This window comes from Parambassis ranga, chromosome 9 (assembly GCF_900634625.1).
Source record: "Parambassis ranga chromosome 9, fParRan2.1, whole genome shotgun sequence".
In the NCBI taxonomy this organism is placed as follows: domain Eukaryota; kingdom Metazoa; phylum Chordata; class Actinopteri; family Ambassidae; genus Parambassis; species Parambassis ranga.
In genome coordinates this window covers 13,128,411-13,151,457 of record NC_041030.1, presented here as the reverse complement: position 1 = coordinate 13,151,457, position 23,047 = coordinate 13,128,411, and the positions used below count along the sequence as shown (strand labels likewise).

Genomic DNA, 23,047 nt, shown 5'->3' with positions numbered 1-23,047 from the left:
CAAAATGCTACTCTTCCTACAAATTACAAGATAGAGAAACCATTCGAAGCTTAATGTTTATTAGTGTTTAATAAATAATAATAAAAATGGCCTCTAGAAGGCGACATCGCATCTTTGCTGCTTCTAGCCTGCTGGAACCATTGTCAGAATAAGACTTTTGCCTCTGTTTCCCTCCGGAAGAAAATTTCTGTTGCACCAACTGGCCAGCGTCTCACCGGTATTGTTGTTGTTATTTTTCAGCTTTCATAGTTGTCTAACTGTATCACAAAATAATACGATATGAACTATATACTACTTGTCATACGTTGACTCATGTTTGCAATAAAGTATTAAAAAACACAGTAATACCACTTATTAGCAGAACTCTTAGCTAGCTAGCTGAGGGAAACGTAGAGCGATTTAGCTTAGTTACTGTTTGCAACCATTGAACCATTCATGTTTCTGGTTCAGTCTGTGTCCTGGTTTCAAAAACGTGAATATGAAATCTTTTGTTAACAAAAACCAGGGTAAACGTGTATGTAAACAAAATGCTTTCTGAACGTCCTCTGCTGTACACCGATGGTTAGAAACCTGGGTATTGTAATGATATGCAGAGATATGGACAACAAGAACATCCATGCTTTATATAACACTGTATCCTGGACATGATCACAACCAGGAAAAGACATACCAACGTGGATATTGGTGTACATGTAAACACAGTCAAAAGTTCCTCGTTTTCTAGTAGTTGCTGTATTAAAAAATGCAGTAGTCACTTAGGAATGAAACAGGGAGAACCTGATATTTGAGAACTGTATAGTACTATTTTAATCATGATAATTACCTCACAGACATTACATTAGTTTAAACTGATTTATTTGGGAAGCACTAGATAAAAGAGAACTGTATCTGGAGGGATAAAAACAGAAAAGCCAGACATCCTTAGGGTCTTTTATAGTTGCTTAGTGCAGCAAATTGAAAAGTAAATGTGAAATGCTTATTTGTTCTGCACTTCCATTCTAGGAACATCAGTTGAATTTCTGACCAGCAGACACAATGGATGAAGAGCCAGAGAGAGCCAAGCGCTGGGAAGGGGGCTATGAGAGAACATGGTAAGACTATTTAAAGACTCAAAGTGCTGTCTTTTGATGCCACATGTTGAATGCATGTATTGTCTTACAGGGAGGTGCTGAAGGAGGACGAATCTGGCTCACTCAAAGCCACAGTGGAAGACATCCTGTACCAGTCCAAAAGGAAAAGGTGTGTATGGACATGACACACATCTGCTCCTTTATGAAAGATAAGAAAATTGCATTTTCAACTCACTCTTCTTTGGTTATAGAGTGATAGAGAGCCATGGACAAGTGAGGCTTGGGATGGTGAGAACCTACAGAACCTTGTGCTTTATTAAGTAACTGTAACCTGAAGGGTTATATTATGTTAGACACTACATTACCGGTACTTTCTTATATGTCAGTCAAAGTATGTATGTCCTGTCTCTAGATGCGCCACCTCTATGTGGTGATTGACTGTTCACGAAGTATGGATGACCAGGACTTAAAACCAAACCGCCTCACCTCTACTCTAAAGGTAAATAGACCCATCGCTTCACACCAGTAGCTGTATGTTATGATTATCTGCATTAAGCACTAGCTCCTCTCTGTTTTCCTTTTTAGCTGATGGAAACTTTTGTTGATGAGTATTTTGACCAAAACCCCATCAGCCAGGTATATCTAGAGGTTCTGTAAACAAATTAAAGTTCTTTACATTATTTAACTGTGCTGCCGGAGACTGTACATTTAAATGTGTCATATTTTTTAGGTGGGTATTATTACTACAAAAAACAAAAGGGCTGAGAAGCTGACTGACCTGGCAGGTGAGGATTATGTGAAGTGATTGGCCTTCAGTGTAATGCTTAAAACAGTGCTTTAAAATGAATCTTTAAAGATAGACAATATATAAAAATGAACCTTTTGCGAAATCACCCATAGGTGTCTAAATAATGTCTCCAAGATTTCCAAAAGAAACAGAAAAAACTTAAACCAGTAGGCTGAAACTGACATAGAATGGAGTGAAAGCAAAGTTACTGACAGCAACGTTTCTGTGTTAAAACATACTAGTACGGTGTATCCTAGGTGCTAAAATATGTCAAATGATTACTGTGAAGTCACCTTGTGTAGCTTTAATTTTCTTTCACATGTTTTTTTTACCACCAGGAAATCCAAAGAAGCACATTGCTGCTCTGAAGAAAACTGTAAACACAACATGTGTGGGAGAGCCATCCCTATACAACTCTCTCAACCTGGCCATACAGACGCTCAAGTAGGTTCAGCATCATCCATGTTTTGGATTGGCCTCTGTGTGAGTGTGAGCTAATGTTACTCAGCTGCTGTTTCTCTCTGTATGAAGGCATATGCCTGGACATACAAGCCGGGAGATCCTAATAATCCTCAGCAGCCTCACCACTTGTGACCCAGCCAACATCTATGAGCTGATCAAGGTAAAGACGGACCTTTTTTTTCAGTGGTGCTGAATCACCAATGCTCACATAGTTTACGTTTGATGTAAAAGTAATCCTGTGCTATGTATCCCTGTGTTCCTCCTTGGTCAGACTCTGAAGTCTCTAAAGGTGAGGGTGTCAGTAATTGGCTTATCAGCAGAGGTCCGGGTGTGTACAACGTTGACCAGGGAGACAGGTGGCTCCTACCATGTGATCCTAGATGAGAGTCACTTTAAAGAGCTGCTGATGCTGCATGTCAAACCTCCTCCAGCCAGCTCCTCATCTGAGTGCTCTCTAATACGCATGGGTCAGTATATGCATGTTTCCTTCACTTATAATAAACCAGATCCAGATTACACCATAAATCTGCAATGATCAGCTGTTGCTCAAACCCCCTTCATGTGTCTCCTGTTCAGGTTTCCCTCAGCACACAGTTACCTCTCTAAATGACCAGGATGCCAAACCTTCATTCAGCATGTCGTAAGTTGAAAACTGTATGATCTACACTGTTTTACCCCTTATGTGTACTGTAGTGAATTGTATTTGTAATGCTGCTGTTTGTGTGTGTCTCCCAGTCACCTGGACAGCAGCAGTGGCCCGGGTCTGTCTCTGGGAGGATACTTCTGTCCGCAGTGTCACGCCAAGTACACAGAGCTTCCTGTAGAGTGTAAAGTCTGTGGTATGTATTTATAGGAGGGGATTTAGTCACTGTGTGTTAGATTGCATTGTGATTACTGTGTATCAGACTGGTCTGTGTGTATTGTCTCCAAGGTTTGACTCTGGTGTCTGCCCCTCATCTGGCAAGGTCCTTCCACCACCTCTTCCCACTTCAAGCCTTTATAGAGAGTCCTGTGGAGGAGCTCCAAGGAAATGGGTACCTCTGAGACACTCTCACACACACATATATAGTGTACAGCTGTGTATTTTTAATTGTGTTGTGGTTTGGTTTCAGATTCTGTCAAGCATGCGAAGGGGACCTAAAGGACAAAAGTGTAAGAATCTCTGATTTGATAGAACATCAATGGTCTTATAATCTTTCAGCTACAATGCACTATTAAATTACATCATTGGATGATGATCCAAAGTCTTGGTTGCTATGCCAATGAGCTACAAGTCCAGTTATAATGAGGTCTCCTGGTGCTGTAGTGGTCTCTCTCGCTCTCCAGTTTTATTTATCTACCGTCTCTTTCTCTCTCTCCGGGCTTATAGATATTCACCTGTCCGTCGTGCCGCAGTGTTTTCTGTGTGGAGTGTGATCTCTTCATTCATGACTCGCTGCACTGCTGCCCTTGCTGTATTCACAGTCAGACGGCTCCTTGAAGCTGAGAGGCACCTGTCCCACCAAGACTGAGACTGGCTGAGAAGTCGTGTTTTTTGTATTTACCTGTACATCCAGCAATTATTACTGGATGTCCGTTCTCTTAGTTTTGTCCACCTTCAAAAGGAGGAGGGGGAATGATGCTCACAGACTGCCAGTAGTCCCTCCAAAAGGACATTTTTGAAAGGCTCTGATTTGTTGATTGGCAGGAAAAACACAGGAACATATCAGTTGATCCAAAGTGAGGGTGAATCTGCTGCAGACAGCGCTGTTGCTACTGCTGAGCTGTTCTAAAAGAGCTGGCACTAAAAAATAGTTTGTGCATTGACTGAACAGTTTTGTACCATAGTTATACTGTGATACGACACAATAAACAGATTTTTGTACTTAATTTGCTTTACCTGCCGTATGTTGTGAATGACTAGTTTTCATTTAATGGGAAAAAAACCTACCTATAAAAAATATCATCCCCTTAGGATTTTCCCCCTTTGTTGCTGTTATACATGAAATCCTGGTCAATATTTTGTTTTTTTTTTGACAGGAAATTGCATAATAACCAAAACTAATGTAAATTAATTACAAAAATATAGTGACATATTTCTATAATATAAAAATATAAACCCCCTTTAAAGTGACTGAGCTAACCCAACAGAGGTCCAGCTAGTTGATATCAGCAGTGTCACAATTAGTGAAATGGAGATCACCTGAGTGCAGTTGACGTGTGTCAGGTGATTGTAGAATAAAAAACACCTGTGTCTGGAAGGTTGAGTCTCTGCACTCAGAAAAACGATCACAACAACATGTTGATGAAGATTCTCAGTCATCCAGGTCATCATACGTAGAGAAGATTGAAGCAAGGCGTCTGGACTTGTAGAGTTTTCTAGAAGACGTTTCGCTGCTCATCCAAGCAGCTTCATCAGTTCTGATGAAGCTGCTTGGATGCAAGCATTTTGGCACAACACCGACATGTATGCAAAACTCGGCATAATACGTCAAAAAAGGGCAAAAACGGGTTCAACTGACAGTGTAGCATAATTTCAATGTAAAAGCCAATCTCAGCCAATCTCAGGCATCAAGACATCAGTACACAGGGCACTAAATCTGTTTTTTTAAATATATATTTAACTTGTCACTGGACGCTCTCGCCGAAAAATTCAGTTTTTTTGTACGGCAAGCAAAGGCAGCACCAGTCAGTCAGAGCACTGAACGCGCAGGCTGTATGACAACAATGGATACGAGCTAAGAAACTTGCGTTCGTGCGCTGTTAACTGTGTTGAAAAAACGCATATATAAACGCAAAACCTTATCTACAAGTATTAATTTATAAACTGGGCCTAATCTTTTTTGGTTGTATTTTCTGACTCGTGAATATACCGGGTGAGTACATGGCTTGCTTGCTAACATTAGCTGACTTAAAGCTAGTAGCAACTGGGAAGAATCTCTGCTGCCAAAGACGTTAGCGCTAGCCTGCGACGTAGCAACACCGGTGGCATTAGGCATCAGCTCAACTCGGAATTTGAAATTTGTTGGGTTAATTTTTTTTATATTTTAAGACCGTCTTGTACGAGTAATTTACGGTCGTTGAAGTTGTTGTGGGCGCGGCTCACTGTATTCGGTGGATCGATCATTCGAGGAAGCATTTAGGCTAGCTGTTTAGTGTTACCCAGGGTGTGTGTTACTAACAAACACAGTAAATGTACAGTGTCTTTGCTGTGATTGCGCAGCAGACGCCGCATGTTTCTTACTCACGGGCTGTTTGAGATCTTGAGCTGAGGTTGACTTCGTTTGGCCACCGTTTGCTGTAATCTGTTGCTACGTGACAGGAAAGCTCTCATTAAAGCATCTAAATAATTCTGCATCATTTGTACAACTCCCTTATTCCTAATTGATGGGTATGAGTTATTAAAAGCTGACGGAATGCACATTTGCCACCACAAGTCAATGATGCTTTACAAGTAAAGTATTATAGTGTAGATCGTTGATTATGTGTGTGCATTTCAGCAGAGATGACAATATCCAATTGTTGACCTGCAAACATACTACTTTAGATTTTCAAATACTTTTCTCTGGTCAAGTGTGATAAATATTCCTGAAAAGTAATTGTAAGATATTTACATATAGAAATAATTGTAATTTGTTAACAATGAAATTGATGAATTGTGTTGGTGCTCAGTATTTTGTGGGTTTGATGACACTAGGCACACTGGTTCTGTGTCTCTTCATACAAGCAGAAGTTGCTTACTGCTTCTTCTTACTCATCTGATCATAAACAGATCTGCAAAAATCAAATCACCTGCTGACTCCTAATGAGCCTCATATAAATGTGGTTTATATAGTTAATTAATTGTTTTGTGTGTGTGTAGTCTGTCAACAGCAATGGGTGGGCTGGGGAACGGGCGTCGTGGAGGAAGATCCCCCCCTCTTTTGATTGCCGCTCTTATTGCCTGTATTTTGGTGTTGGGCTTTAACTACTGGGTGTCCAGCTCACGCAACCTAGAGTTACAGGTAGGTTAATCTCTGTGTGTGCTGTGTGTGTGTGTGTGTTCTTTCTAACCACAGTGAACAATGCAAATGCTTATGTTTGTGTGTAATGCAGACTAAGCTGTATGAGTTGGAGGGCCAAGTACGACGTGGAGCAGCAGAACGAGGAGTGGTAGAAATGAAGAAGAATGAGTTCCAGGGGGAAATTCAGAGGCAGAAGGAGCAAATCAACCACATAGAAAGCTTCTACAAAAGACAGCTAGAGGAAGCTCAGGAAACTTGCACCCAAGAGAAGGTGCACATAGTCTCCACTGGAATGCATACTGTGCTATTCTCTTGGCTGTAAAGTAAAGCCATAAGATGATCAAGATTTGAAATGACTGTAAAGCATCTGTGAGTGCTGATAGATGCTGTGTTTTTGCTTCTAGGCTGCATTGGAGCAGAACATCTCCTCCAGTACCAAAACCATACAGGAACTGAAAGGTTTTATACCTCTCTTTCTTAAAAATTGCATTCTAAACAACCAAACTGCACATTTCCTTCCTTATGTGTCTCATTATGTCTCATTTGTGTATCTGTGTGTGTATTGTAGGTCAGCTGAATCAGCTCAATGACGACGTGGGAAAGGTTCAGAAGGAGCTGCAGAGTTGCCAAAGCAACATCAACACGCTTAACAATAAACTCACCTATGACATGTAAGACTCTGATGATGACTTGTTAAATTTTATTTACATTTACTTCATTCAACTTCGCATGTAGTACATGGATTGCCACCCATGCCATTATTGTCAATATTCCTGGTATGTGTGTGTTTGTGTAGGACCCATTGTCACTCCCAGGTCCTGTCCCAGAAGGAACTGTGTGATGAAAGAGTAGCAGCTGCTAAACTTGAAGTTCAGAAGAAAATGGAGAAGCTCATCCCACCTCCAGTTGTCCCCTCACATGTAAGTTGATTTCCATCTGAACCATGTGAAAAGCTGGTAAAAAATTTTTAGCCTCTGATTTGTGTCTACTACTCAGCAGGAAAACACAGTTAGTGCGTCTGTAAAGGAGGATGGACCAGTCAACACTGCCTCTGATGGAGTTCAAAAAGCAACGGCTGTAAGCCACACACCGCACCCCTCTGAGCCCAAAGTAAAAGAACCAGCTGAACTGCTGACCAATGAAATTGTTGTAGACAAAGGTAAAGAGACAACTAACAGCCCAGTCTGCTCAAATAAAACACTAACACACTGGTATATAAACTACATGTACATCCTGACTTGTTGTTTTTCCAGGTCCCAATGCCCCAGTGGCACTGCCTCCAACAAAGGACCTCTCTAAAGTAGAGTCTGTTCCGTCAGCTACTACAGTCAAGCAAGACATTTTGCCTCCACCTGAGGGAGCTGTCAAAACAGAACAGAGTGATGCAGAGGCCAGTAAACCTTTGAAGAATAATCTGACTGAGAATAAAGACATGGAGGTGATGGATGCTCATGAAGAAGGTGTTCAGACAGAAGGTAAAGAAATTGGAGAGACCTGGAGCATGTAAACACATGGCACACTCTTATTACATTGCTTTACACCCAGCCAACATATAAAGAAGCTGTGAAATTTGTACAAAACTAAACCAGCAGTTTGGTTTTTCAGAAGCTGATCCTGGGATTGAAGGCATGCTGATTGAACAAGGGAAAGTAGATGAGACTCCTGTTGATCAGAAACTCGAACCAGAAGAGTACGATGGAGAGGAACAAATAGTGGGCGGAGTTGATTTGGAAAAACAGCAGCAGAATAAGCAGCCTGAAAACATAGGTGTGTGTATACATTTACATATATGATGAAACTGAACACACATGAAATGGCATTAACATGAGCTGCTATATGTGTGTTATATTACCACAATATTGCTTCATAGATAAGGACATGGAGGAGGAGCTGGCTGACTACAATGGGGATGATGACAACGAAGGAGAGTTTGAAGCAGACAAACAAGCTGAGCTGGCTCAAATCTAAAGTAAGTACTGAAACACAAGCTGATGGCTTCCTCACTAGTATTCGGGTGCTTCCTTATATTTCAGGTCATCTTCTAGCTCCACTAAAGATGTTTAAAGGTAGGGTATGAGATTTAGTGATGGGTTTTCGAGGCTTTGTTGAAGCTTCGACACCTGATTCAAGAAAAAGGTTCATTACTCAAGGCTTCATTGACACAGTAGCTCGAGTAGGACATCTAGTGGTGAATAAAATGCATTGCGGTGTGTGTTATTGGTTCATGGATTGTTTGGGATTTGAATCTCCGTGCAGCCTCGTTCGACTACACTACCTGGTTGAATGGTTGACACAATAAAATACATTAAACTTTCAGTTTCACTGCACACAATTGTTACAAAGTTACATTTGAAGTGAATACATAATAATTAGGGCTAATCAAACATCATGATGAATCCGATTAAAATGTTTAACACAATTAAAGCATTTGCGGCGGAGAACGAAGCTGGATGGTGGTGTAGGGGAATCATTGTCGGTTTGGGTGCGAGAGGTTCCGAGTTCAAAACTTATGATACGCGAATCAGCACGAGGTCCTCCACACACACACATGCAAGAGAAACGTGATCAATAACTTTTCTTCTACTAAAATGTACACAATGACATATTTGCGATTAACTGAGTTTAATGCTATGAAATTCTTAGATATAAATAATAAAAAAATAAATGTGAATCGTTTGCATCTAAGTAATATATTTAACTCATATTTAAAGAATCTCAAGAGTTCGATTGCTTTGCAGCAATCAAACCGATAAAAGTATCAATGTAGCTAATATATTTCAATATCTAACTGATTGATCTATTACTATATATTGATATATAGTTATATCCCTGAACACACTCGATCCCACCAAGCGATTCACAACCCGATTCAATCACATGACTCGTATGCCGTTCGAAGCACTCAACTGCTTCAAACGTCACTGAAGTGGTTCAACCGTCACTAGCCACGTGACCGAAGCAAGCCTCGGCACAGCGGTTCGAAACAATTGCTTCATGAGCTACCGCGCATGTGTTGGAGCCTCGGGTGTCAGAGGACCATCCTTAATGAGATTTCCTTCTGATGCACTTTTTGTTAAATAAGTGTAACTTCTCTTTACAATCCGATAGCAACTGATTAGTTAGTCAGTTCCGCTTTAAAACGAAGAATATGAATCATCTGTAGAAGCTATAAAACGCTAAAAACATCAGCCAATCCTACAAGGCGCACCTGCGCGGAGTATTGGCTGGTTGTCACTCTCTTCCTGCTCTGCGCGCATCGGAGAGGTACGTGCATGATGCCCGACTGGTTGGGAGGCATGGCTTCACGGTGAGCTCCGCGAGAAAGGGACGTGTGTTTACTTTCAAAATCAGCTGACTCTCACTGAGTTTTCAAAATCTCCTACCCTACCTTTAATTGTCAGGTTGACCCGACAGTGCACAACTGTCATAATAGTCATCTTTATTCAAGTGGAAAGTCAGAGTAGTAACAAAATCTCCAGGCAGGCTGAGGTGTGCTGTTGTTGTCATATCTGAAAAGCCTATATCTTTTGTTTCTGTGTAAAGAGCACTGAAAATTGTTTCAGATTTTTAACATCATCACATATTAAGCAATTGAGAAATGTGTTATTAACACAATGTGTTTTCTGTTACAGGGCTGGTGTAAGAGAGGGATCCTGCACACTACATTAGAGAATCAGGACCTGTTACACCACAGCACAACAGCATCACACAGGTTTTCTCATTACCCAATATTTAGAACTTTTCTTAAAAAAATATTTTAACTCATGACATCTCAGGACCTGACACTAGCTTGAAATTGGTGTAAACATGGCTGGAAACGAGGAGAGTTTGAGTGCTGATGTGTTATGTTCCCTCCTTTAACAACTGGTAGATTATGTGCAGACTCTAACTGGGTTACAAGAAGTGAAATAGTGTAAAAAGTTTAAGAGATCTGAGTGATTCCAGTGACAGAACTCCTCTATCAGAGGGCTCTGCAGTGGAGCCTCAGAGGTTCAACAGCATCTTAAACAAAGCCTTAAGTCAATGGTCAGATCTATTTATTGTCACTCAATTGCAGATTTTCATACCTTCAGTCAATGAAGGAATTTGCTGTCATTGTTATTTTTGTTGCCAAAATGCTGTGAAAGAAACGCTTATTCAGTCCATGTGCTGCAAAATCAAGACAAATTCACGTTTACTCGCTGATGCAGCGTTGTCAGGCTTTACCGTGCTGTCAGTATCTCAAGATTGAATGTATACAGCAAACAATGGTACTAAAACCACCATGAAAAGAACACTGGGAAGACGTGGATAATATTTACAGATCACAATTTCATTATATTTTGACACATGCCTTACCAGTTCTGTACACACCAGGTTTTGCTTGTTTTGTTTTTTTTCTGTAACATTTTGAAGGACTGTTCCTTTAAGCAGGAACAGTGTGGTTTACTGTACAGCTTCTGCAAGCCAGTGGGTGCGAACTATTCAGTAGTTGGTCTAAAAGGTTAAAGCTGCACTAAACTGGTTGAGAAAAAAATAATATGCTGTAGAAATAACAAAAGGTCAGTTTGGATTTATATCTGGATATCTGAATTTTGTTTGTGTTGCCTTCTGTACAGGAGAGACGAGTTATGTTATTTTCCAGGTATTCTGCTGTATGTTGAGATATGAGTGAACAAATGCTTCTGGAATTGCAATCAGCATCATTTTCATAATGCTTTGGGTAATATCATCAGTAGTTCATCCTGATGTAGTGAAGTTATCTTCCTTGAATGCTGTTATTTGCCTATCTGGAATTTCACTATGAAGTAGGCTGTTAAAACACAAAACGGGTTTTACTGTGTGTCAAGACCTCCAGCTCACAGAGAATAGCTACAGGAAAATTGTGGGTACATACACCCTTGTCAAAGTCCCTGCCTTATGTTGTCTGAACTATACGAAGGAAGATGACATTTTTACAACTTGAACGTTCCACGTAATTGTTAACACATACTTTTCTTTCCAAAAATCGACTTGTTGTAATTTCCTTTTCCAGTTTGACTGGCATAACAAGTTTTGTGTTCTTACAAAATGCTCATCCAGATGCAGAATAAGCAACGCAAACCAAACAAATGCTCCAGTTTACCAGAGAGAGTTTAACTAACCAGTGATAAGTTAACTTATTTTATTATTTATGTATGTTATGTCAAAGGAACTGTACCATCATTGTTAAGAAGGAAGCTTAAATAGAGATCCATGATAGGCTAGAGGCGGATTGAAGGGGAAACCCCTTGTTGAAAGGAGGAGTTTCTTTTTCTGAATCTGTTCATCTGCCTTTTTCTCCAGTTTTTATATATATATATATATATATATATATATATATATATATATATATATATATATATATATATAATATCTCAACAGATCTGTTTTTTAAATTATGTAATTGTATTGCTGTCTGTTACTCTGCACAGCCTGGACTGCTTTGTCTGCCTGCTTGTGTAAAAAGTCCCATTTTCTTGAATAACTATGTGTATCTGAAAAGAAAGATGTTGGATTTTTATAATGTTTAGCTACGAACCTTTCATTGGTTTAATTTGATAACATGTTTTTAATTTAATTCTGAACTGCTGAACAAATTTGCAAAAGGTTTAAATAATTCTAGTGTTTATTAATAGAGAATCAAATAAAAGTTTTTTTGTTTCAACTGTAAAGTTTCCAGTTTTTTTTAATAACATTATCACAAAACGGATGACCACTTATAGCTTTCCCAACACATAAAAGCATTTATAAAAAAGGCTTTAAGAGAACATATTCCACACACCTTGACTGTCCAGTTTGATGATATTTCTTAACACATGGAAATAAGCAGTCAAATGTGAACCAGTAGCCTTGCAGGACTGCTTTGTTCTAAAGCGTTTGCATGAATGACTCTTTGTGTGAAGCGTTGAAGTTGATAAACATCAGAGTTTTCACAATGCTACAGTTATCATGACGTGCAAAGACAAAGTAATGTCTTCAGACTTACATTAATAAACACTAACAATGTTGCGTTTCTATATCAAACAAAAAAGGAAGACAAAAATCTGACAGGAGCACATTTTACTTAAAGATGATTCACATATATAGTTAAATTATAAAACATTATTGAAATAGTTTGATGCCAGAGTTCCTGTGACATCACAGTGTCAGAGCTTCGGTCTTACCTACAGGTACACACACACTACACTTAAGTCATCAGCTTAAAAATATGTTTTTCTGTGTTAATGCCTCTTTAGACTTGTGCAGCCATGCTGTGCGAACACGTCCTGGAAAATGAAAAGATTCATATTTGTTATATGTAATAAAATCCATAATCTAAAACTGCTTCATATGGCAGTTACCTAGAGAACGACTTCAGAAATGTGATGATCAACAAAAGATTTATAACTATATATCTATAGTTTTATATTTAATATCTACATTATAGATAGCACATTGATATGTTTCTATAAAAACATTTTAATGTCAAAACATTCAATTAAAAACAAACACATTTACACATTTTCTTCTTGAAAAATGAACAAATCATTACATTCATTTGAGAATTCTTATAATTATTAATATATAATAATTAAGTACATACATCTCACAATTTTGCTGTATGCAACGTCGCTGAAGGTGCTTTGGCCTGTCTCTTGCACATCTCTTTATTAACTCATATGTGCGAGTGTGAAAAATCCTGCACAGTATTCTGACACCCTTTTCTGCTCGTCCCACCCTAACGGTTCATTTCACTACCATAACAAGTATGACAGAGCTGTGCGGTGTGTGCTGAGGGCCGCCTATGTTATGAGCAAAAATCTGATTATAAAAAGGTGAAGCATCAGGCTTCAGTCATTCACCTGACTTTATCCACATCCAAAGGGACCACGATGAAGCTCAGCTTTGTGATCGTTTTGCTGCTGGCAGGTGAGTTCTTCTTGCTCAGTTACTCAGATTTTCAAGCTGACCTGCAAATGCTTAATTCTACTTTTTCCTGCAAGATGCAATCAACTGGGACACACAACATTACACTTTGCGTTAACCGTTGAGCCCTTGTTTTAGCATTATTTAAGGATTGTGAATAAAATAGTTTGTTGTTGCCATGACAACCTCCCCAGGGCGTACCCTGCCGCTTGGTAAGTGATAGCCTGTGACCCTGTGGATGATGATGAGACACAACAAAATTCCACTCTGTTATTATCTTATAATGCTTCATGTGTTTCTCCTTGCAGGTCACATGCAGTGCTCTGCAGCAGTTGCTGAAAAAGGTAAACTGACTTGCATATTACAAATTGTAACTTTCGTCATAGCTAGTACAACTGGCATACTATTCAATATTTCTGATTAATTATACTATACTAATTGTATAGAAATTCAGCCAATGTCTAATCTTTTTCCACGTGTCAGGAGATGCATCTAGGGCCATTGAGAAGAGGGTGCTTGGGAGTAAGAACTGTGACATGGAAAGACAGTACCATGTCGAGATAGAGTCTGTTCAGGGAGGGAAGTCCTGCGGAGGCGCTCTGCTTAACACCCGCTGGGTCATCACAGCCGCACACTGTGCAAATCAGTAAGGAACAGCTACTGGATTTTATCTAATGTGTGCTGTTAGATAGTGACCCTCTTTTTCCTTGCAGGAGAGTCAAAGTGAAACTCGGCGTGAACATCAAGGATGTGTCCTCTTTTAAGAAAGCTTGGTCTTTCGCAAAGTCTATGTTTGGAGCTTCTAAATATGAGCAGACCATTGAAATCCCACAGCAGTTTACATTCAGTGAAGGGAGTCTTTCCCATTACATTATGCTTATCAAACTGAATGAAGACATGTCAGCTTCACTTCCCACCATCCAGCTTCCTCCTGTTGGTTGTACCAAACCGGAGGAAAAACATCAAGTTAGAATTGGAGGCTGGGGGGCCAGCAAAGCAAGCACTATGAAAAGTGAGGCACACTTACTCAGAAACTGTGGATTCAGATTTTATAAAACATAAATCACTTTTCTAATGTTTTGTTTTGGATCCTCAGAGGCTGATGAATTGAAATGTGCCAACGCAGAGACTGTAGCTTGTGATGAGAATCAGAAAGTTAGTTTTGGCTACCACAGCGATGCCACAACCACCATGTGTGCCTTTAAAGCTGGTGTGGATGTCTGCTATGTAAGCAACCTGTTTATTACTTCTTCTTTCTTTACTCTTCATCAAATATTTTGAATAATCCCACTAACTCCTCTCTGTCTGCCAGGGTGATGCGGGTACAGCTGTGGAGTACAACAACGTCTTACATGGAATTATTTTAAACAACCCTGCTGATAAGTGTGCAAGCCACATAGTGATGCTGGATATCTGTCACTACAGGGAGTGGATTGATCAAACTATGCAGAAATATTCATGAGTAAATTATTAAATGTTCCTTAAAAACATTAAGAATAAAAAAATACAATCTTTAAAAATAAAACTGAAAAACTACATCAAAGATTTATCTCCTGTCCAAACCGTCTAAAACATGGGGTTATAAATAATATTTAAAGATCTGCTTTCTGTTTCTTTAATTGAATAAAATGACATGCTTGCACCGACTTCCTGTGTTATCTGATCTTTAAGGTATATTTGAATGACAGATATCTAATTTTCATAACAGTTTAACCACATTCAGGCCAAACATTCTTTTAATACAGCTCATAATGTCAGACGGTTGTCACGTGAATGGCACATCACTGTCTTTATATATGCTGCTATTGATCACACTGGAGCTCAGTATGTTCTCACATGGGCTGCACTCAGTACCACAACTGTTTAAATTATTAAAAATTATGAACATTTATTTATTTTTTTAAGCTCAGCAGTATTATAAGAAGCATTTTGTGCATGCTTGTAGATCTTCACCAACTCCTGGTATAACTACTTCTTCTCATTGTGTCTATTTTGTTTGCTGCAAATTGTCAGGTTTTAGGACTGATGGCATACAAAACTCATAGGACTGAGAATATGGTGGCCTAAGGTTATATGAAATTAACCCCTCACACAAGCAGTTCAACTTTTTCAGTATTTATGTGTAAAGTTTTGTTGTGTTTGTGTTTTGGATGCCAGACACTGCAGTCATTTAAGATAAACACACAGATAGATAGAAAATTTTCATTGTTTAATGATATGCACCCATTGTCATTACAGCATTTTTTTCAATCTTTGACAAGACTTCCATCTGCCAGTTCTTCGCACAAAAGCACCTTGGCTTGTCTTTGATGTGCGCACACACACACACCCGCAAACACACACACACAGACACACACTCAAACTTTTACAGATGCAGATGTGGATATTGTTACTCTTTTAGGTCCAGTTGTGGGTTCTCTGGTCTCATTTGGGTGAAAAAAAAGAATCAGACAAGGACTAGGGCAGGGCAATTGCACACTTATTCAGCTGAGGGAAAACTGTCATCTTGCGGTGTAGGGCAGCGTCAAATAATTTTAACCACAGGGAAGTACTTGTGAGCTGAGAAGTCAAACTCCGGCAGCACCTAGGGATGCAGACATTTGGTGTTTTACAAGAGACACCACGTGAGGATGAGGCCTTATTTTCAGAATTAGCTTTTTTTTTCTTTTATTGGTAGCTAAAAGCAAAAACACTATGTGACCACAAATTCATAATACATAATACAAGTGTGTTACCTTGGTCTCCTTCTTATGTCCTCCTGCCAGAAGCTTCATAACTACAATATTGGGTTTGGCCACCTTCAGTATACGGTTCACCTGTAATCAATAAGCAGGAAAAGTATTGTCACCACCTAAACCCATCAAGCGTCTGAAGGTAAAACTGTAGCCAGAAGCTAACTGCTGCCACACAATGGACCAGCCAGGAAATACACAAGTAGATGTTAAAATAAATATAAAAGTGAACTCTTAATTTTATGTATTTTACCTCGGGGTCTGGACTGGGCACATTTTCTAGAATGAGCTTGGCCTGCTGAAAGTGTTTGCTGGCTGCCATGTAGAGGTCCGCAGAGCCGGGTGGAGGATTGTACTTCTTCAGATCAGACATCTCCTGGAACCGACAAAAAGAGAAGCAGTGTGAGGAGGTGAAAGGGCACAAGAATAAGAAGGCACAAAAATAAAAAAACAAATTCAAACCCAACATTACAGCAACAGTACCTTGAACTGGATGTAGTGCACAGGTGGGGGCGTAACCACACTGTTAAAGGGGGCGAAGCGATGCTCATAGCGGACCTGCTCACTGTCCAGTTCAAACTGAGGCTTTCGCACCTTCCCATCCATATCCAAAGCTACCATGGTCTGAAAAGAGGGACAGAGTGTTACATCTTGGTGAATCAAAAATGGGTGGAAGAAGGATTGGTTCATTTTTACCTTGTACATGCCAGCACACATGTTCTGGTATGCTTGACTCATGGTAATCTCCTTACTGAGAGGGCGAACTGCAAAACAACATAACATCAGCATCCGCTCTTTAGATAAGACATCACATCTAGTGTACCACAGGATAGAAGAATCATTCTGCAACCTTTCTTCTTCTTCTTGGTCTTTTTACTGCTGCGTCCCTTCAGTTGCTCCTCCTGAATCCGCTCTTCTGCCATCTGAGATGAGTCTGCTCTGCTCAGAGTGGACATCAGCCATGCATAAAGGAACTCCGATAGGTACCTGCAGTTAGGAACAAACAATTTACATAAGCAAAAAACACTTGTGAAGGAATAAATAGTAGTTTAGTAATAATAGGACAAACGTGTGCTCTTACCAGTAGATGTAATAGTATTCGTGCATGCTGTAAAGCTCCAGCTCAAAGCCACTCAGCAGGTACTGGATCATAATCCTCAGGTTATGGTAGAGGATCCAGGTGCCAAGACAGGCTAGATGCTGTCGCTGAGGCTCAAGTTTCATCAGTAAGCTATGCAGGGCTGCATCCACCTTCTCTGCCTGTAGAAAACAGAGGTCCTCAGTATAGGTGGCAGAGAACCACAGTGAAGTTTGCAGATAGAACAGCTGCAGTACCTCATCCTGCAGAGTGGCAAACTCTTCAAGAATATGTCCCAGCTTGTCTCTCTGCCGAGCTCGGTTGTGTCCGTGGATCTGGATGAGGCTGCAGAATGGCTGTGAAGTCATAAACACACATATTTTTCAACAAAACAACAAAAAGTAGATGCATCTCTCCTCCTAAATTATTCACTAAAAGCCACACTATGGGCTCGTCAAAGTGATCCATTCATATTTCACAACCCAGCAGATACTGACAGATGGTCCAGATTTACTTTGATTTACTTTAAATGTAACATACCCTGGAGCAGTGTGTAACAAAGGAGTCAATGTAGTCCTTGGCTTGGTGGTTGTTGAACAAACAACATCTGAAGAGAAGTACACACGGACACACAAGTGCTCAGTAAGCTCAAGACAGCTCAGGCTTGGCTGTTCTTTTGTAACATAGTCTATCATAATTTGCTTGTTTGTTTAACTGTAAACAAATTACATTTGTTTAGAGGCACCAGACACATACATCACAACAATTGTATATGATGAGCTCACTCAATATAAAAAAGTGCTTCAAATCAATCACTAACTAGAACAACCCAAATGATTAAAAATGGACTCACTTGTAGGAGAGGACAGGGGGGCTGACAAAGTACCGTAGAGCGTCTTTAATCATGTCCTGCATTAGGTGGGTTCCAAACACTTTTTTATTATCTATCAGGAAGGTTGTCTAAAATTAAACAAAAGAAATAATCACGAAAATACTTAAAATACATGCATATAAACGGGCTGCATAAAACATTACATTTTAAAGAGTGACTGTATGGGCATCAGAAAACAGTGGCAAAATGTTGTTTATAAAATGTACCTGGAGAAGAGACCGGGACAGCACACATGGAGACTGCTCACTGAATTCACAGAAGAAGTCCTGGTGAAGCAACAATGTCATCATTTATAATATATATAAGCAAAGTGTTTGCATGAGATTTACGTGTCCATGCAAGACCCTTTGTAACATCACTAATAAATAAAAGCTAAATTATTGGTGGGTGGCCATAATGTGTTTACCAGTATGCCGTGTAGGTTGGTGGTGTTGATCACATCACAAACAGTCTTGATACGTTCTATAAGCTTGCTGAAATAGGCCACCATATCTTCTCTCTTAATAATCTTGGCGTAGCGAGGAAAGGTAGGTGGCAACAGTCTCTGGTTGACAAGGGGCTCAAAGCCCATCATAATGGGGTGGTCTGCAGCACACATTGAAGAAAACAAATAACAATGGACATTTTTGAATTCAAAGTCATCTTGACAAAAAGTTTGGCTCAAACTAATTTTGTAGGAAGAAGATTAAAAAATAACATTTTAAGGTCTCTGTGTGGGTATTTATTGTGGTGGAAGTGGTGTGCACTGTATTGTAACTCTCTACAGTGGGCTGCCATGGCGATGAACTAACTGGATAACTGGAACACAAGCATGCTAAAATAGATTGCACAATTTCATGTATGTGTGAGACTTGCTTTTTATAAACTGAACCGTAGGTGTGTACTTTGTTAGAGCTGTTAGCATGTAAGCTCAAGCCAAACTATGTGCTTAACTTAATGGCTTAAAAGTGTGTGTTACCTCCTTTAGTGGTGTCGTTTTGTGACTGGATGCCATGCTGAATACTGGAATGAATGGGTGATAACAGGTCAGCTGCCTGAGCCACAAGCTTCTGGGCCTCACCCACTGAGCTGGTCTGATAAAAATAAAACCACAAAGAACACAAAGAAGCGCTTTTAAGTGCACAACAAGAAACATATCTGCTTTATAGTTATTTTAGTTGCCACATTAGGTGTCACTTTGTAAATAAATATAGTTTAATATCACACATATCATATGCTGTAGGTTTAGCTTAAGATATAAAAGGGAAGATAAAAACTATACATAACACAATATACACTTATACGTCCTTTTGGACGTATAAGTGTATATTGTGTTATGTATAGCATAACACAATATACACTTATACGTCCTTTTGGACACATTACAATGTACTATAGAGCACTACTTTTCAGTTTATTAAGTTATGCAGCAGCTACGGAATCTCCCATTGTCAGATGTTTTGCATGTGTATGTCTGTGCATTACCTCTTTCTTTGTAAAGGCGATCAGTGCGGTCAGTAGAAGGCGTGTGAACTTGATTCTATTGAAAAGTGCCAGGCACTGTTGATGCTGGACATATAAAGCATGGAAGAACAGTGCAGAGCTATTAATACACATATTTCCAAACTAGTCTGTTAAGGAAAAATAAATTACAAACAGTAAACTATTTTTGTTTTGACCCCTTTCGTTATCATCACTGCTGTACTAAAGATTCCAAAACAGAGTCTCTTAAGGTCATTTGACTCTCAGAGTGACAGACAGGAGATAGTAAACAAATTATACAGGCAGACTGCTGAATGTGATTTCTTACTTCCTCCTTGTCTGTTTATGGTGAAACTGTAGCCATGAGTGTTTGACAAGTATATAGCTAAAAACTGACAACTCAAAACACAAGGATGGATAATCGAACATACCTCCCGCTCAACCTCTGGATTACGCTGCTCACCCTGTCGACTGCGTGTGCTCTGAGAAAGTAGAAGATGAGCAATAAGCATTTTAATCTAAAGAACTGCATTTATATCATGCATATTTCATTGAAATTGCCATGACTGTGAGCAAATACCTTAACTTTTCTCTGTAACTCATCCTCCACATCTTTCAGCATACCTGAATGAATGCATAAGAGAGGGATGATAACTTCTCATACTACAAGTTTTAATAGTATGGATGTGGTGTTGCAGATTTTATTAATTGCACTCATACCTGTCACTCGCAGGTCTGTGACATTATTTGCCATCTTGAAGCCATAGGTCATGGCCTGGAAGTCTTCCTACAGAAAAAAATGCAAATGCAAATTTGTTCATTTATTTCAAATATTTAGATGCATGACAACCCTTTAATTAACTTCCACCAACCCTTCCTTTAAGAAAACTTTGTTAATTTAAGGAGAGCTTCAGGCCTTCTACAGCCTGAGGGAACCACAGTATGAGGGCGTAACAAGGCCTTTTCACATTCCCACCCAGATTGTATCCTGTCAGTTCAGGGTCTGACCAGAAATTCATAGAATTACAACAGACATACACACACACACTGTGAGACTGCCTGCTCACCTCTTCAAAAACAGCAGCCTTGTTGACTTTCTCTCTGGCAATGTCGCACACCTTCAACATGCCCAGCGCAAAAGCTTTGAGGGCTGGTTCCTCAATCAGGTCAGGGTTATGGACGTAAAGGCAGGTGAACACAGTCTGGGCCAGGGAGTGACCCTCCAGCCATGTTATCTGTACATACACACAAAAGCATAAACACACAGATAGTGGGTTTTAAGAGACTTTTCAGGGCATCAAGTAAGTGTTTAAACACTGTAAAACGGCTAAAACCGTATGACAAAAATGTTTGAAGACTCCTTCATAATAATATTATTTCTCCTAAGTATCAAATATTTTATGTTTTCGAGCAACACTCCTTTCCAAAGCCAGTGAATTTATGCCACCTCTGTACACACTTTTAAACATCCCTGTGGAGGGCAGGGGAAAAAACAAACATAACAAACTCACCAAACAACAGAAACATGTGTCTATGATGCCGATCAGCTCAGGAAGACTAAGGTCTTTGACTTTGATTGCACCTTCCTGGTATAAACACAAGAGAGTATCACAAATTATTTAGTCATGGTAGGGGAATGTGCAGCACATTCAGCTAGGTGATTGACCTAATGTTCACTGTCTGTCAATGAAATATCCTCACCTTAATAGCTTGTTCAAAATTAAGCACTTTTCTGTTGACTTGGTTTCCAATCATTCCTGCATCCATCTTAGGATCCATCATCTCTATAGCTGACATGGCCTCAAACAGGCCAAACCTATATCACAAAGCAAAAGCTTAGTATCTGTGTTGTATGTGTAAGTGTCAAATATTTGATCCCTGTGTTGTTATGTTTTACTTTGGGACATGAGAACTTTACAGATTTGTTAAGCTGATATAAGATATCATCTTATAGTAAACTACAAGATGATATCTTGTTTGTATTTTCAGTGAACTGTCCCTTTAATAAAACACAACACTGTTATACTTACAGTTTGTCATGAAGCAACTCTCCTAGGTTCAATTCTGCATCAATAAAGGATGAAAACAGGTTAGAGACAACATCACTCCGTTTTATTACTGTATGCACATGACTCACAGTCACTAGCAGAGACTTTACCTTTGCAGGCACCCTTAAATTCATGTGTAATGTCAACCCAGTTTGCATTGTTCTTCATCTTTTCTGGGATGCCCAGCCCCCAGCCAGTATCATCATCCTCAACTGCTGACTTCATCACCATGGTGACTACTAAAAACAGACACAAAGACCCAGGACACAGGGGTAAACCGTTGAAAAACATTAACCTTTACAACAAATATTTACATATTTAAGTTGGGAAATTATGCTTACTTATTTATTTTGAACACAGTAAGGCAATATGAACTCAACAGCATGAACATGAACATTTAACTCAACCTACAAATCTCACTTTGTTTCATAGCATGGACTGTATATTTTTTTATTTAACTAATAAAACAGCCATGTAACCTTATCTACCAGACCTTTCAAAGGTTAGTATACAAAGTCCCAGCTGGCAGATCAAACTTTAACATGCACAGTAATGGGCACAGCTTGGTCCAAAGTTTTATTTCTATTTGTATTCTACTGAGCAGTCATAGTTGTTGTAGTTATACAGTATACAGTAATTATGACCCCTTATAACCCTTGTCATATTTTAGTTAAAAAAAATAACTCATTACAGACAGAAAAAAAACCGAATTGATTAATGAGCATCCATTTCCTACAGGTTCTTTTAAACCTTTACACTGTTTTGTTTATACTAGGCATTGACTCGTGGAAGTCTGAAGACTGTATATTATGATCTAGGGCAACAATGGAGGATTAACATCATGACCTGTCAGCTGTCTTAAGAAGCTTAAGTCATAGGCAAAAAAGGAGTAAATGAAACCCTTGAGTGCACTGCATAGTATCAGCCTTCATCAGTAAGGTTATAACTAAAGGGGATTCAAAAACAGAAAAGGTTAACTGCTTTGCTGTTGCTTTATTTGTCAGTTAATTCATGGAGACATGTTTACGTATATAATGATGTTAAAAGTACAGTACATAATAGACACGCGATGCTATACGTAAACAATATAAACTTTTCTAAAAACTGTAAATATAGGTCAGATAATACACTGCATGCATATGAATAAAAAAATTAAAATACATGAGAGTAACTGTCTTGGCTGCTTATTTTGTTTTCTGGTACTGCTAACAACAGTACCATTAGATCATGCTACAGTTTAGTGTTTAAAACGAATACATTAAACATTAAGGTTGTTTACAAAGTTGCAAGACCTCAGAATATATATTACATTAGCAATCTATCGCCAACGTCAAATTAGCTAGCATATAATACCGTGTGAAAACAAGCTAACGTTCCCCACAATGGATGTTTCCAGAAAACAAAACGTTATTCTGGACATTTAAGAGGTTTCATATAGTTTAATCATGTACAGAAAAACAAATATTGTTGTTCCAAGGTCATATTGTCGTTGTAAAACAGCACCTACCTTAGTATTTTGTATTAACCATGTAGCTAATGAAGATCCCTTCGAGGACTGTAAAAGCTGGCGCATACGTTTGACGTCAGAGACATGGGAAATGTAGTTAGGAGTTATGTTGGAGATCCAT

At 39.2% G+C, this 23,047-nt stretch overlaps 4 protein-coding genes across 6 annotated transcripts; 3 read left to right on the top strand and 1 right to left on the bottom strand.

Moving 5' to 3' along the window:
- Nucleotides 1-144: 144 nt before the first annotated feature.
- Nucleotides 145-4,188, top strand: gtf2h2 (general transcription factor IIH, polypeptide 2). Its single transcript, XM_028413362.1, has 15 exons — nucleotides 145-217; nucleotides 1,003-1,091; nucleotides 1,162-1,239; nucleotides 1,322-1,358; nucleotides 1,483-1,569; nucleotides 1,656-1,706; nucleotides 1,801-1,855; nucleotides 2,196-2,301; nucleotides 2,389-2,479; nucleotides 2,591-2,786; nucleotides 2,896-2,959; nucleotides 3,055-3,158; nucleotides 3,251-3,353; nucleotides 3,432-3,471; nucleotides 3,689-4,188. The coding sequence occupies exons 2-15, from the start codon at nucleotides 1,036-1,038 to the stop codon at nucleotides 3,797-3,799; spliced, it is 1,179 nt and encodes a 392-aa protein (XP_028269163.1). The 5' UTR covers nucleotides 145-217; nucleotides 1,003-1,035; the 3' UTR covers nucleotides 3,800-4,188.
- Nucleotides 4,189-4,980: 792 nt separating this feature from the next.
- golm1 (golgi membrane protein 1) lies at nucleotides 4,981-11,621 on the top strand. Of its 2 annotated transcripts, none has more exons than XM_028413361.1 (11): nucleotides 4,981-5,174; nucleotides 6,161-6,302; nucleotides 6,394-6,573; nucleotides 6,707-6,761; nucleotides 6,871-6,973; nucleotides 7,099-7,222; nucleotides 7,302-7,461; nucleotides 7,556-7,777; nucleotides 7,908-8,069; nucleotides 8,173-8,271; nucleotides 9,935-11,621. In XM_028413361.1, exons 2-10 carry the CDS (start codon nucleotides 6,174-6,176, stop codon nucleotides 8,268-8,270), a joined length of 1,233 nt encoding a protein of 410 aa, XP_028269162.1. In that variant the 5' UTR covers nucleotides 4,981-5,174; nucleotides 6,161-6,173; the 3' UTR covers nucleotide 8,271; nucleotides 9,935-11,621. The 2 variants fall into 2 exon arrangements, with proteins under 2 accessions (XP_028269162.1, XP_028269161.1); XM_028413360.1 differs by having other exon boundaries at nucleotides 7,299-7,461.
- Nucleotides 11,622-13,160: 1,539 nt separating this feature from the next.
- Nucleotides 13,161-14,768, top strand: LOC114440827 (trypsin II-P29-like). The gene is made up of 6 exons (XM_028413363.1): nucleotides 13,161-13,211; nucleotides 13,517-13,552; nucleotides 13,692-13,854; nucleotides 13,922-14,220; nucleotides 14,305-14,435; nucleotides 14,521-14,768. The coding sequence occupies exons 1-6, from the start codon at nucleotides 13,175-13,177 to the stop codon at nucleotides 14,668-14,670; spliced, it is 816 nt and encodes a 271-aa protein (XP_028269164.1). The 5' UTR covers nucleotides 13,161-13,174; the 3' UTR covers nucleotides 14,671-14,768.
- Nucleotides 14,769-15,396: 628 nt separating this feature from the next.
- naa35 (N-alpha-acetyltransferase 35, NatC auxiliary subunit) lies at nucleotides 15,397-23,046 on the bottom strand. 2 transcript variants are annotated; one of them, XM_028413701.1, is made up of 23 exons: nucleotides 22,927-23,046; nucleotides 21,530-21,658; nucleotides 21,402-21,435; nucleotides 21,073-21,187; nucleotides 20,883-20,957; nucleotides 20,439-20,606; nucleotides 20,092-20,158; nucleotides 19,952-19,995; nucleotides 19,803-19,853; nucleotides 19,375-19,458; nucleotides 18,869-18,983; nucleotides 18,317-18,495; nucleotides 18,117-18,176; nucleotides 17,872-17,978; nucleotides 17,559-17,625; nucleotides 17,276-17,374; nucleotides 17,022-17,200; nucleotides 16,791-16,927; nucleotides 16,637-16,704; nucleotides 16,424-16,564; nucleotides 16,194-16,316; nucleotides 15,944-16,024; nucleotides 15,733-15,792 (listed from the first exon to the last, which is right to left on the bottom strand). In XM_028413701.1, exons 2-23 carry the CDS (start codon nucleotides 21,648-21,650, stop codon nucleotides 15,733-15,735), a joined length of 2,175 nt encoding a protein of 724 aa, XP_028269502.1. In that variant the 5' UTR covers nucleotides 21,651-21,658; nucleotides 22,927-23,046. The 2 variants fall into 2 exon arrangements, with proteins under 2 accessions (XP_028269501.1, XP_028269502.1); XM_028413700.1 differs by lacking the exon at nucleotides 22,927-23,046 and having other exon boundaries at nucleotides 15,397-15,792; nucleotides 21,530-21,650.
- Nucleotide 23,047: the final 1 nt, after the last annotated feature.

Bases quoted from the DNA above. Each gene is read 5' to 3' on its own strand.
- gtf2h2 (XM_028413362.1), top strand. From the start codon at position 1,036: ATGGATGAAGAGCCAGAGAGAGCCAAGCGCTGGGAAGGGGGCTATGAG. The intron at 3,159-3,250 runs GTATGTATTTAT...ATTGTCTCCAAG, and splicing joins TGTAGAGTGTAAAGTCTGTG to GTTTGACTCTGGTGTCTGCC. The intron at 3,472-3,688 runs GTAAGAATCTCT...CCGGGCTTATAG, and splicing joins GGGACCTAAAGGACAAAAGT to ATATTCACCTGTCCGTCGTG.
- golm1 (XM_028413360.1), top strand. From the start codon at position 6,174: ATGGGTGGGCTGGGGAACGGGCGTCGTGGAGGAAGATCCCCCCCTCTT. The intron at 6,574-6,706 runs GTGCACATAGTC...TTTTGCTTCTAG, and splicing joins AAACTTGCACCCAAGAGAAG to GCTGCATTGGAGCAGAACAT. The intron at 6,974-7,098 runs GTAAGACTCTGA...GTGTTTGTGTAG, and splicing joins AATAAACTCACCTATGACAT to GACCCATTGTCACTCCCAGG.
- LOC114440827 (XM_028413363.1), top strand. From the start codon at position 13,175: ATGAAGCTCAGCTTTGTGATCGTTTTGCTGCTGGCAG. The intron at 13,855-13,921 runs GTAAGGAACAGC...TTTTCCTTGCAG, and splicing joins GCCGCACACTGTGCAAATCA to GAGAGTCAAAGTGAAACTCG. The intron at 14,221-14,304 runs GTGAGGCACACT...TTGGATCCTCAG, and splicing joins CAAAGCAAGCACTATGAAAA to AGGCTGATGAATTGAAATGT.
- naa35 (XM_028413701.1), bottom strand. From the start codon at position 21,650: ATGGTGATGAAGTCAGCAGTTGAGGATGATGATACTGGCTGGGGGCTG. The intron at 19,854-19,951 runs GTATTTGCTCAC...CTACTTTCTCAG, and splicing joins AGTTACAGAGAAAAGTTAAG to AGCACACGCAGTCGACAGGG. The intron at 16,317-16,423 runs GTACTGTTGCTG...TGTCGGTTCCAG, and splicing joins TGCACTACATCCAGTTCAAG to GAGATGTCTGATCTGAAGAA.